The following is a 13515-nucleotide window of genomic DNA, read 5'->3' as shown; positions in this document are numbered from 1 at the left end:
GTTCTCACTCGGTTCTCATAGATATGGCCAGATGAAAAGCATTTTCACCAAATGACTGCAGTACAAGAGTTTTGTTGGCTGTTGTTTCCACACTGTGCTTCTAACTAGGCATGGATCTCCTTGGCATTGTTTCCATTCAGACCAGTGAACAATTAGTTTTATTGTGTGTAGGTGCCGTTTTGTTTTCAGTGCCTTAGCCGTGTTCTCTGGCTCAATAGCATGCAATGTTTATGTAATGCCAACCGTAGAAAGACATGGTTTTGTTGGTACAGCCATCCGCCACGATTTCATTTGTCAGTGCTGATACATGCTTGGAACCTTACGAATGACCCTTGCCAGTGTGGTGCCACTGTGGGTAGTCATGCAGATACTACTCTAGAAGAAGCTGTCTCACTTTTATATTTGTTGTAGTAATTTGCAGTTCTTGCAGCATTTACTTTCTATTGGCCTTTGCAGTGGCCTTTCTGCTTCCTTTTTGGTGTTCTGTTGGCCATGTCAAAGCCGATTCTAGCATGTGATCAAGATTTTGATTTATGGCACAATTCAGTATTATCTCTCTCAATTAAATGTTCCCGAATGAAGAAGACATTCTTGAACTGAACAAATGTGGCAAAGCTGTACCCCATATCCTTTTCTTTGCCTGTAATTGAGACAGATGTTCAAATCTTCTTTATGGATTCTTTTAACTTGGTTAGTTTTAGAAATATGTGCAACTGTTCTCTGCATTCATGTGATGGCATGTGCTTTGATTAAAATTGTAGCATTTTCTTGGAATTCAAGTGCTGCAAGGTGTTATGTTGGATGTGTTAGACTAACTGCCCTGTGAAGTAAAAGATAAGTTTCCAAAAGAATAATAGCTAAATTTTATTAGCCAGTCAAATGCTAGACTAAATATTTTTATTTTCAGCATCACTAGTGAAGGCTACTACAACAACTATACACTTTCCATTTTGTTTATTATATTTTACAAGGATGCTTATGAGGACTCTGAGTCGGTTTAGTGGTGGAATCATTACAAAAATGTCATAAGTTATTCTCTTTTTCTCTCTCGCTCTCTTTTTGTTGTTGTTGTTGTTGCACGTGGAAATGGCTGGTATTGCCAAGTCAAGATGATGATGTAGAATCAGTAGTAGCTGAAAGCCATATAACTACAGCAGACATGTCTGAAGTTGTCCACTTCCACCATCCTTTGTGATGCTTTATCATTGCCTGAGGTATGGTCCACAGGCAGAGCACAGCTCTATCTACCCTTTGATTTTCTCGTATGATGGAAAGGACAATCAGTTTGGTCTCGTTATTACGCAAGTCTGCAGGCATCAATGCAGCACATTAATATACGGACAAAGGCGACACTGCACATGGGATGAGCACTGTAAAGCCTCTTCTGTGTCTTCTTTGTACTTGTCTTCATGCGCTGTGTTCATTCCAGTTAGCTATGAACCAACTTGCCCAAGGTCCTGCTCAAGTCCACAGTCGCTATTTATATACATAAAAAAAAAGTTTTTTACCCAATATTAGCTTTTATATTGAATTCAGTGAGAGCTCTCCATTCCTTAGACAGTGTTTACAAATAGAAGCAGTGTTTGTTGACTCTTTAAATGTACAGAAGCTCTAGAAAATGTGCTGTTTTTTTTTAATGAAATTAGCAGTCCTAGGGCATTTTGTTTGCTTTTTGGAATGTTTTTATGTCTGTAACCATTTTCCTGCCGACTTGGGTGACTGAATAGTACATGATTTAATGGGTAGACTTGCTAGAACATCAGGCTGCTATGCTGAGGGAATGGTGTTTGAAACCAAACATTGCACCAATTTGATTGAGCCACTGCATATATATGACACTGGATGTGTGCCACTCTTCAATGAAATCCCTCTCACGCCAACTTGGGTCACTGCATATTATGTGCCTCTGATTAATGACAGAAAAAATTCAATTAAAATTTCTCCTGCACTGGAAGGAATCAAACCTGCATCACTTTTGTCTGAATATACTGGCTGTTTCAGGTTGCACTTTCAAACATTCTGAAACATTGGGTATCCTGTGTTCAAGCATTTTTGGAAGTTTTACCTGAAACATCCAGTGTATGCAGATAAGGTACATGCCATGTGTGGACTTCGCATCTCCTCTGCCACCAGATGGCTCAGGGTACCCAGAAGTGTGCATGAAAGAAACCTGGCTGCATACACACGCCCGTACACATGTTTTGGAAGTGGCAGTACGGTGTGTCATACATTGCTTCAATGCTAATCGCATTCCTATCAACATTGATTGTGAGATAGGTTCTGCGAACAATATTCTGGAGTTTCTTTCTTGTTCAATCAATAGTTACAGACAGACAAAATGTGTCTGTTCCAAAAATCTCATAACTGGTGATGGTGCATGCATTTGTTCACAGAGCACTAGAATTTGGTGATAGCTACACAGTACACTGTGCTTTATATGCTATATTGCTCTGTGCCCTACTGCAAGAGCTGATGTTTGGTCAGTGATGCTCTTTATCATACATAGTTGCCATGGAGGCAGTCGACAGCACTGAGTTGGCATGTTTGCATTTCAGAACATGACACAGCAGTTTATTTTTCATGAATGAGAAAAGATTGTCATCCACCTGATAAATAGTACGAAGCTACAAAATACGGGGAACTCATACGGGCTTCTCAGAGAGAAAGCTGGACCAATGCTTTCTGAAGCAGCCGCTCACCATATGAGCTAACCAGTGGGCTAGTAAATTGCAGGGTGAGGCCCCAAATTGTTTGGTAACTGAAGCACAGAAAGCAGGCAAGCTGATAGCACTGTCTAGGGTTTGTACTGTACAACTGTAGAAAACACCATCACAATATTTTTTTTTCCTTTTTTTATCATTTTCACCTTGTGGATGTCTATAAAATTGATTTGCCATTTTCTGTTTAGTTTTTATGTTGGAATAAAATTGCTATTCCTTTACGATTAATGGTGCCAATGTGCTACTACATGAACCACCACTTTTTTTTTTAGTTTGACATTACTGAACTGTGCCACAGGAACACACACAAGGGAGGACACAAGGATGATCCTCCCATGTGTGTTTCTCTAGCTTGTGCACATACCCTTTTAAGTCTTTTTTTTTAATGTTTTTTTTTTATCTGGAGCAGGGTTCATATAGTGGCTTAACAGAAGTCTGCTTACATTCGAAAGGCAAATTTAGCAGCCATTTCAATATTTTTGGTTACAAATATTTGTTGGCATCTAGGTATGTCAGCTCAAAAATGACTGACCAACAGTCGCAACGTGCTTCCCCTCTACAGCTGCTTGAATTACTGCTATTTTCTTTGGCACATGCAGACCATTATTTTTGCTCACACATACCCCAGTAAAGACTATATTTATTCTTAGGTGCTAGTGAGCAGGGATCTTTTTTCAACGACCAGAGGAAGGCTTGCATCTCTTAATGTATAGGACACTAAAGATAGCTTTCTGTTTTGGCAAACTTTTCCGAAATTTCAAGTGTAGTCGAAACAGTACTTTTTTGTTGGGTTTAGGTGTGAAAAATATATGAAAAGAAACAATTTTTATTTTTATGCACTTCCTGTGACATGTACTATGATTTCTTGGTAAAGCACCAAAGGCATGTTACTACATCTGCTAACACAACCACACCGATGCCTTAGGCTTAATTGGGCTTAATTCTGTGGCCATGGCTTTAGCATTGTCCAATGTGATGGTAGGTGAGGTAACACTTATACAGAATTCAAAACTTTCATCTATGCTTATCCGAGTTGCACTGGACATCAGATGCCACTGTGTATTCAGCATGTGGGTTGTACTTTGCGTGACTACTCCTTGGGCACTTGCAAGATGCTAATGCTAAATGTTCTAGTTGCATACAAATGCAGACAATTATGTGTCTCAGCTCTTATATTTAAAGCACGCAGGAAAATCTGTACCTTTCAACCTCAAGAGTAGGGGTGTGCGAATATTTTTCGAATAGTGTTTGCTATTCGATTCGATTCGCACTGGAATTTTACTATTCAAACTATTCGAACTTCCAAAAAACAAATACAGTCAACGTCCAATTGAAAGTGACCCCTTCAGATTTTTAATATGTTTCACCTCACTACACTCTCGTATTGCGGCAAAGCTGCCTTTCAAGCTCCGTTGCGGTCGAATTTAGCCAAGACACAATCCACGTCCGATTGAAAGTGGTCCCTAGATTTTCATTATGCTTCACCTCATCACACCCCGGTATTGCGGCAAAGCTGCCTTTCAAGCTCCGTTACGGTCGAACTTCGCCAAGACACAGTTAACGTCCGATTGAAAGTGGTCCCTAGATTTTTCAATATGCTTCACCTCATCACACCCCGGTATTGCGGCAAAGCTGCCTTTCAAGCTCTGCTACGGTCGCAAATGTACTAACTCAAGAAAACGCTGGTTCCAACATGGAGATGAAAGATGTGGCAGTGGTGGGGGCTCAGTTAATGCTGTTTTGGACCTGAAATTTGGGCAGGAAGTCCAAAAAATCGGAAGCCGAAGCTTTTTAGCATCCAAAATTTCAGATGTCCTTGTATATCGACGTCTACGAGGCAGATTTGGAACTCGGGTCTTGAAGGGAGCACACCCTTGTCCGCCACATCAGTTGGGCTTCCACAGAAGTTGAGAGAGGAGGAGAGGCTGAGGAAATGGCATCTTTGCCTATCACGTGTAAAGTGTTGTCGGCAACACTTTGGTTGCACCAAATCATTTACATAAATAGAATTCGGCCTCGACATTGCCTCATTCTTGATAAGACAACTATGAAACACCACCCCACCAGTGCTTCATGAACCTAGCGAAAAGAAACACTTTCATGTTGCTATCTCATAATAGTATGCTTAGGAATCCTCTCTTAACTTTTTTTTTTCTGCAATTTCGCTTCGAAGTATTCGAAAAATATTCTAGAAATATTCGAAAAATATTCGATTCGCACTCACACTTCAATATTCGAATTCGTTTCGCACCCAAAATTTTGCTATTCGCACAGCTCTACTCAAGAGTCTTTAATCTTATCACGTGTTCATAGCTGATTGACTGTTTGAAAACTAGAAAATAAGAATGAAAACAAATCATGTGTTGTATCAGGTTGTAGAAGGGTACGCATTTGGGCTGGTTGGTTCATGATTACGGGTGAGAAACAGCGCTAAAAAGACGGGACAAGAAAGGACACGAGACGACGGCGCTGACTAACAACCAAATGTGCTTTATTCCTTCAGTCAGCATAAATATACTTCACCACTAACGTAATGAAAAAACAGAAAACTCAGCCTGCGCAGAGGCAGTAAGGCGATCAACGAGACAAGAATTCTATCTCCTTCGGAAGGAGGGAAATCGAGGGGAAGCTTACACATGCCTCGCCGCTATTGTAGATGTGATAAGCTTCTGAAATGAGGCGCGCGCGCTCGTCATGGTATTTTGACAAGAAAGTGGTATCGTTAAAAGATGGATGGCAACCGCAACTGTTACAGTGAAGAGATAACTGACTATCTGTAGCTTGTTTTTGTACCTTGTTCAAATGCTCGCGCATGCGGTCATTAGCGCACCGCCCCGTTTGTTAGTCAGCGCCATCGTCTCGTGTCCTTTCTTGTCCCGTCTTTTTAGCGCTGTTTCTCACCCGTATCAGGTTGGTTTCTCCAACCTGGTACAAATTTTTGTCATTGGCTAGAAGGCTGTTATTTTTCGAGGATTGGCCCCTAGGTACTAGGGGTAGAAAAAAATAGGAAATGGAATGGTTGTTCAAAAATGTACCACTAACTTTTCTTTATTGCTGGCCTAAATTAGCCATTAAGAAAAATATTTCATGCAGATGCTTCAGGTTAGTAGGAATAGAGTTGTGTCTCTCATAGAATTAAGCCATGGATTTTTTCTTTTTCAGCAAGAAGCTCAAGATAGTGTGATTTCAGTAGAACATTGGTGGTCTAGACGTGCTTTCTGCAGCTCCTTCCCACAGCCACCGGAGCACATGACAATGAGGAAAGCTGTCTAAAAAAATTGTTTTATTGTACAATGTCACCAATGTAAAACAAATAAAGGGATCACTTTCTGTCAGAAAAAAAAATATGGCATCATGATTCACTCAGTTGTCAAGTTTGGCACATTTTGTGTTCCTGTTAGGCTTTTAATGTGGGCAGCTGTAAATAAATATTGAGGCAATTTACTGTGAGCAGCAGGCCTCCTGTGTTTGTCACTGGAATGCACACACACGGGTAAGTAAAGCATAGAAATATCACAACTACAGCTGGCCCTACAGTTGTTGAAGGAGAGATGATGAGCTTTTCCTCAACTCTGCAGCGAGCTTGAGGGCAATATCCAGAGCTGATGAAACCTGAAATAATTTGTTTAAATTATGGATTGGACAGGTTTGAGTAGTGTAGCAAAAATAGTACCTTAAATAATGCAGAATCTGATGTGGCACTGGTACCACTGCAGAGGCTGTTGGGAGCAAAACATGACCATAGACACACTCTGCTCGCAAAAGAGAAGCTGAATTGACATTACCATTTCCTTGAAAGATGTGTCAACTTGGCATCGAGGCCAGCACTGAAGCAACATGAGGAGTGGGGAGCCTCCGTGTGGTGTATGGATTTTTGATGTTCTGCAGTGTGCTGACAACAGCAGCAGGAATGTGCTATGCAGCAGCCCTGGTATTTTCATGGAAAGAAATGGCATCTTTGGTAAGCAGGAATCCACTAGCTTCGTATTATGCACTCACCATGGTGCACAACTCGGCGCTGCGCTGCGCTGGATAAACCACAGCGACCTGGTGGTACTTGGGCTGCACTGCAGCTGTCTTTTTGTGACTGGAATGCCCCCTACGACTGCTGTCATAAGCACGTGGGGGAGATGAAGACTTGGGCATATCTTCCACGCTTGCAGCGTACAAAACAAACTCGTTCGTAGGGTCAGGTATGACACCCACACAGCTGCTCGTCGGTTTTCCCAACGCTTCGAGTTCCCCGACAGATTCCCGCGCCTCATTTTTTGGTTGAACAGTAGACTTCCCAGCAGCGAGCAGCTGTTTATCTACAGGTATCACTCGGCCAACGTCCGAAGCGCAGAGGATCGCCCTCCTCTGACTGTTGTGATCTCCAGACAGTCGTTGCGTAACCAACTCTTTTGAGTTTCGTTTGCCTGCTGCCGGTGTCAATGGCTCCCGTTTTCGTATATCATTCTCGAGAAAGTGGACATCTTTCCGAAGTCCCAGTGCGTTGGACTCGCCCCGGGCACCGGTAATTCCTCTATTGATCCCGCAAGCTAGCTGGCATTTAAGCTCATCAATGATATTTAGGGCATGGGAGTACTTGAGAAGCAGGTTGTTGTACTGCTGGTGGACTTCAGTTAGCGTGCTGTTGACGGCCTCGATGTCCACGTATGGTTGCTGTGGGTATTCAGATTCATCTTCCACTGACTCAGTATCCGTTGTCTCCATACCTTTAGCGTTTCTGCAACTGCATGCTGTGAACACGTAAAGAAAAAAAAAAGCAATAAAAAGGAAGAGACGACACGGTATATAACACCACTCGCACGTAGCAACAATGCAACCAAACGCGATCGATAATCTTAAAAGCGCCTTTATGAGAGATTAAAATTAAACGATTTATACCTTCCTTGCAGCCGTTACGCTAGTTTTCGTTGACGTAGACCATGTATGAAATCTACGGTGTCTACGGGCCTTCAGCAGGCTTCCCTCATGTTTCGCTCCGTACCACGGAGGTTGTTATGGCGACAAACCATAAACAAAACCTTGCAACAGCCAGCGACTAGGTGATGATGATAATGAAGAGAGGCGCTAGGGACGCGTCGCGGATCGGACGCCGCTCGCTCTGCCTTCGATGATTCCAGCAACGCTATTCGCCGAGTGCCGTCACGTGGTCATAGATGGCTCCTTTGCGCTGCGGAGAAGCTACCACTGGACCGTACGGTAGATATTCTCTGACCGTACCACTGCAAACACTTCGCAGGCGACGCCGACACTCCGCAGATTCCGGCCGCTCAAGGGCGGTTGACATCGGCGCTGTTGTTATTAGACAGGTATAGTTTAGCGTTAGCGTGATAGCGGGGGTTAAGGGAATGTCGTTACCGTGCCGCAAACGTTCGTTGTTGTGGACAGCGTGTTTTAGTTCAGCGGAATAGCGTTTACGTGCCCAAGCTGGGACGGTGGCGCCACCTAGAGGAGGGTGAATGCGTTAAAAAGAAAAAAAAACTGAACAGAAGAAACTGAGAATTTTCGCCTGCATCCCCGCACAACGCAATATTACTACTTTTTTGTGTATTTACTTGAGATCATTGTTTTAAAATGTGACAAGTGCAATAAAAGCCCCACGATCTGTTTCCTTGTCCATGTGCATTATAAATTCAGCTGCGCTTTGTCCCTGCTTAGTAATTGCATGCTGTGCAGCGGGTGTTGATATAACGATGATTGACGTGAATTTAATGCCGCTTTCAAACCTTGAGCGAAAGGAATGTTGCAGCGACAGGGCTGTTTAACCGCCCTGTCGCTACCGCGGGCCGTGATTGTAAACGTGCGCGCATAATACGGGTGTTGCACGACCACTTTCGATCGCTATCGAGCCCAATTCGGTTGAAAACTAGATTACAGCTGGCTTCCTTCCACAGTTAACGTAAAGGAGCCAAACGCGACGGAGAAATTCCGTCCCTAACTAACTAGCTCAACGAACCACACTTCCGCTATTTCATATCGCCGGTGTATGTGTTCGTCACACGATGCATTTTATTTCGTGATTACATACTAGGAACGTGAGCGTAAAATCAAGGCTTGTAAGCATTCAGCTTGTTAACTGAATTTTGCTCTAAGCATAATAAAAAAATAGAAAGAAAGCAAAAAAATAAATCAACACTGTTACTCTGTCGCGCGAGCGCGGCTCCTACGCGGGTGGTGAGTGGCTTTCCCGCAAGACTTTGGAGTCAAGATGGCGTACCTTGGCGCAACTCTGCTACCTAAAGGTAGCATATACAGTAATTCTAGTCGCGGACGGTCGCAAGGGGGTGCCATGACCAAACTACGGGTACAACATGGGATACAAGATACAATTGCACTATGGTCCCTAGATTTTTCACTCGGAGAAAAAAAAAATCTGGGCACTTTACAAGATGCAAGCGTTACTTTTCTGTTTTGTTTTTACAGCGAATATGGATAATGCCTTAGCCATAGCGCCATAGCGTCAGGCATAGTACCAGCTGCTTCCAGTTCAACTGGTCATGGTTCCCGTTGGTGGCCAGTTGAGTTGTAACTGGAACCAGCTGCTAACTGGAACCAGTTGCAACTGGAATCAACTGGGACCAGTTGAGTTGTAACTGGTACCAGCTGCTAACTGGAACCAGTTGCAACTGGAATCAACTGGGACCAGTTAGTTCCCAACTGGTACCAGTTGATCCCAGTTAATACCAGTTGAAACCAGTTGGATTCCCAGTTACATATTTTCACCTGGGCCCTGAATAGCTTTTGAAGGACTATGGCCATAGAGAGTGGGTTCATAGCATAAAGTTTCTGTTTGAAACTCTATGATGCCTCCTAGATGTTCTCTGGCCTCATTCCAGGTGACCATGGCTCGCTGCCGCCGCCTGAGCCCTGTTGACCAGCCGTAGCTGGTTATGGTCTTGCGTCGCCAATACAGCATCCTACACCGGTCCTACGCGATGGGCGTTCGGGTTATTCCTACACTCCAGCAGACTGCAGGGTGTTGGGCGTTCCAGCTGCAGCGGAGAACTTGCGCAGCAGGGGCGTAGCCAGAAATTTTTTTTTCGGGGGGGGGGGGGGGGGCAGGGGCGTAGCCAAGGGGGGGGGGGTTGGGGGGGTTCAAACCCCCCCGAAATTTTTCAGTTTTCCTTGCGTATATAGGCATGCACACATACAAACGCACGCACGAACATACATAATGTATGGTTGAACCCCCCCCGAAAAAAATTTCTGGCTACGCCCCTGGGGGGGGGGGGGGGGCTTCAACCATACTTTATGTAGTGTTCGTGCGTGCGTGTGCGTGTGCAAGCAAATTTGAAAATTTTCAGGGGGGGGGGAGTTGAAACCCCCCCCCCCCTTGGCTACGCCCCTGTTGCGCAGTCCCGGCCGTGCCCGCAGGCCCCCGGTTACATATACATATTACATGTAGCAGTGTTCCGTGCGGGTGCAGCTGCAGCCCAGTCTTCTCTACGTCACCGCTTATCGTTCCTTGTCACTCGGCACGGGATTACAGACTTAAAGGGGCCCTACAATAGTTTTTCAGCATGGTCAGAAAACTCGATCTGCCGATCGGTAGTCGAGGATCCCGAGAACACGCTAGCCAAACATTATAGCGCAGCACGCGGCCTGGGATTTACAATAAATTCGCAAAGTCAGCTAAAAATCACTTCCTTTTCTCTCGACAAAAAGTGATGCTTACGGCTTCACAGGCAGGTTCCAACCGTTCCGCGTGCGCAGGGTTCCCCATCAGGGGGGGCGAAGGTTCGTCGCAGCGCCCCACCCTCCTACTAAGTCAATGTATGGGGCAGATTTTGCGCCCCCCCCCCCCTCTTAGACTATAAGGGTCAATGTACGGGGCAGATTTTGCGCCCCCCCCCCCTCTTAGGTGATTAGGGGGGGGGCGCCCCCCTGGCCCCCCTGTGCGCACGCCTATGCTGGGTTCCACGCCATTGGCGTGACCCTAAAATGCACTGCTACAGGCGGCGACGTCAGCCTTTGCACATACACGTGCGCGTTCAAGCAAGTCAGCAAATTTAGGGACCCTTAATTGTGTGCCCACGCTTTCACATAGAAAGCTTTTCTTGCGCTTATTCGTGTATCGAAGCCTGCCCTGCAGCCTGCCAGCAACGGCAACGGCTGGCAGGCTTTGCTTCTTTTGTTCGGGGAGGCGTCAGCGCCTGTCGGCGCGACGTGTGGGTCACGCAGTGCGGCAGCGTGCAGGCTCTCAGAAAGAGCCAGCACGGATCGATCGAGATGTATTAAAGGTCAAGACGAGAATTAAAAAAGAATGCTGGCTTTATGCGAAATCTTAGCAGGAACAAAGACATGTATATAATTAGCGCGAAACCTTTTTTTTTTGAAGATGTCAAAATGAATATGTATAGTTGCTGCGAACTTTTAGATAAGAAATGAAGTAATGAACCGCAGTGGTCAATTACGTTATGCAGCCAGCATTGGAAAGCTTCGAGCCCATAGGCTTGCGCAGGGTTCCCCCTCAGGGGGGGGGGGGGGGCGAAGATTCATCGCAGCGCCCCCCCCCCCTACTAAGTCGATGTACGCAGGGCCGTACCAGGAATTTTTTTCGGGGGGTGGTGGTGCGTAGAACGGCTAACTTTGGCAACTAGTGGTCGCTGTGAAGACGTGCAAGTATTTTAGTATCACCCGAAAAGTTAAAGCATGAGAGAATTTCGGGGGGTGTCAGAGCCCCCTCAACCCCCCCCCCTCCCCTCATATAGTTACGGCCCTGAATATACAGGGCAGATTTTGCCCCCCCCCCCCTTTTTTTTTTGCGGCGCTGCCTCCTAATTTGTCCTTGCTCCACTGTATTCCATGTTATAAAGTCATAACCGCTATAAGAGCATAAAGCGGCGTCCAAACGTGCATTTTCTCCGTGCGCCCAAACTTGATAATGATTTTCGCATTGAATGTGCCGCCAAAAATCAGCGATCGAGGCGCACTCTGTGTATATTTAAAAAAGAAGACATAAACAAGTATAAAAATTGTACTTGGATTTTAACACTGCCACACCGTGAAATACATATGTTGAAAAATAACATAAAATGGCTATAAATTGTTCTGGTAAACGATTGGCACAGGAAATTAATAACAACAACGCTGAGCCTGGACGAGCCACACATAGCCACGCCAGCCACGCTGGCCACGCTGAGCCGGCTGAGCTGTCATTCGTCTGTTTATGCCCGCCGCTGAAAGTAAACGTTGGCTGAAAGTAAGAGATACGGAGGAAGGAAATGGAATCATATGATACGCCGGATATTCACTTGTAGCGCTTCTAGTGCTTGTAGTACCAGTGGTAGTGTACTCAACTTTTGCCATGCTTGAGTAAATTGCGCTTTTGACAGCTCTTGAGCCTCACTCGCCGGATCATGTGACATCGAAACCACCACATATGCCTCTGCTGCTTCAGCGCCTTCTGCCTTTGCAAACTTTTGTGTCAAGTTGAGAGCGAAGCACTGGCCCAAGAAGGTGCACCGTCACAATGAGCGAGCCGCGCTACAAGTGTGAACTGTGCAAATACAGCTGCAACAGCGTTGACGCCGAGCGAAATCATTTAAAAACTAAGAGACATTTCGTAGAATTTCTGAAGTACTACCTCTGGGAGCACGAGTAAGTTTTCCATCAATCAATTTTACGGTAGTGGTTGAGGAACGGGCCAGTTAACTCGCATCGAAAATGTTAGCATGCATGTCTCGCATCGTTCTTTAACTGCTCCAGGTGTGTACCATTTCGAAGCGTGCTTGTAAATGCGCGAGTGTCCCCTTTCGTTTAAATATTGATGTCCCTGAAAATAGGCTATGATCGCCCAGACATATATATGTAACGACGGGATAAAGTTGACCGGATGAATTCATTTGCATCTGGCCCCGGCTTCTGCATTTCAACAAATCGTCCTACACTGGCGTTACTCATATCATATCTTGGTTCTGGCCCATAAAAGCGCTCTTTTTTTTATTTGCAGGGACTTTCTTACGGGAGACAAAAGAAAGGTCAAGGTATCATGCCAAGAAATTGCAGACTGTATACCAGCAATCGCCTTTCGGCTGTTGCCAAACCAGCAGTTAAAGCTGACATTGCTTGTAAGCCTGGATGCGGACTCTCCATCCAGGGTGTTTTTGCAGACATGCACATTTCTTCACCCGTCCAATATGTTTGTACTTGAAGATGAGGCTGGTGTGTGTGCTGGACGTGCTCAGGTAATTTGGTTGGAGTATTTTTTTTTTTCTTACTTAAAAGCTTTGTGCAATACTTCGTGTTTTAGACCACACATGCTCAATGGGGTACAGTGCTTGCAACTCAGTTAGTGATGGTGGTGCCACAGATTGTCTGTGACATTGTGATGGCGAGTGTATATAGCCATATTATGCTCATATAGTCAATCAGCTCTAATGCAATGTATAGGTGACGTTCTCAAATGGCAAAGGGCCTGCTGAGAGGTGTGTGTATAATAGAGGCTGACGATGAAAGAATGCTTAGCTTGTTGCGAAGACTTTTTATGCTGTATAGTAACTTAGTAGTGTTGTTTTATGCCTAGGGATAACGCAATTGTGAAGAAAACTGTCTGAAGGGGCCAGTGCACCGGTGAATGGGTGTCCTAGTGCAGAAATATTGTCTGCTAGGCCATCTCATTGAACCTAGCTCAGTCCTCTCTGTTTATCAGCCCCCCTGTTGTTTGCAAGTGCTTATTGTCTACCATCATGGGTACACATTACGTACGTGTGTGTAGCTAAGTGGAATTGCGTAGCACACAGTGCTCGGACAGTAGTAAGCCGAGTATGCACTTGCCTACCATCAC

At 45.0% G+C, this 13515-nt stretch overlaps 3 protein-coding genes across 5 annotated transcripts in view; 2 read left to right on the top strand and 1 right to left on the bottom strand.

Annotated features, from left to right (window-relative positions):
* The window catches only part of LOC119395880 (26S proteasome non-ATPase regulatory subunit 5), a 53425-nt gene extending 47359 nt beyond the window's left edge, over nt 1–6066 (top strand). For 2 of the 3 annotated variants that reach the window (XR_005184354.2, XM_037662887.2), the window contains one exon: nt 5883–6066. The gene's annotated coding sequence lies outside the window, so the exon portion shown is untranslated. The remainder of the gene's footprint in view (nt 1–5882) is intronic. The other variant, XR_007416117.1, reaches the window with a different exon arrangement.
* LOC119395894 (uncharacterized) lies at nt 5982–7766 on the bottom strand. The gene is made up of 5 exons (XM_037662909.2): nt 7611–7766; nt 6720–7462; nt 6506–6648; nt 6394–6439; nt 5982–6332 (listed from the first exon to the last, which is right to left on the bottom strand). Exons 2-5 carry the CDS (start codon nt 7434–7436, stop codon nt 6252–6254), a joined length of 987 nt encoding a protein of 328 aa, XP_037518837.1. The 5' UTR covers nt 7437–7462; nt 7611–7766; the 3' UTR covers nt 5982–6251.
* A 4116-nt stretch (nt 7767–11882) lies between these two features.
* LOC119395856 (putative helicase MOV-10) overlaps nt 11883–13515 on the top strand; it is an 89174-nt gene continuing 87541 nt past the window's right edge. Inside the window, exons 1-2 of the mRNA XM_037662869.2 lie at nt 11883–12329; nt 12682–12916. Of these exons, the coding sequence (XP_037518797.1) occupies nt 12202–12329; nt 12682–12916 (363 nt within the window). The 5' untranslated portion in view covers nt 11883–12201. The remainder of the gene's footprint in view (nt 12330–12681; nt 12917–13515) is intronic.

This window comes from Rhipicephalus sanguineus, chromosome 1 (genome assembly GCF_013339695.2).
Source record: "Rhipicephalus sanguineus isolate Rsan-2018 chromosome 1, BIME_Rsan_1.4, whole genome shotgun sequence".
NCBI classification, from domain to species: Eukaryota; Metazoa; Arthropoda; class Arachnida; order Ixodida; family Ixodidae; genus Rhipicephalus; species Rhipicephalus sanguineus.
This window is presented reverse-complemented; position numbering and strand designations above follow the sequence as displayed.

Excerpts from the sequence above, each read along its gene's own strand:
- LOC119395894 (XM_037662909.2), bottom strand. The coding sequence starts at position 7,436 with ATGGAGACAACGGATACTGAGTCAGTGGAAGATGAATCTGAATACCCA. Across the intron at positions 6,649-6,719 it reads GCGCCGAGTTGTGCACCATG|GGCTGCTGCATAGCACATTC; the intron begins GTGAGTGCATAA and ends TGAAAATACCAG. Across the intron at positions 6,440-6,505 it reads ACACATCTTTCAAGGAAATG|CCTCTGCAGTGGTACCAGTG; the intron begins GTAATGTCAATT and ends TGCTCCCAACAG.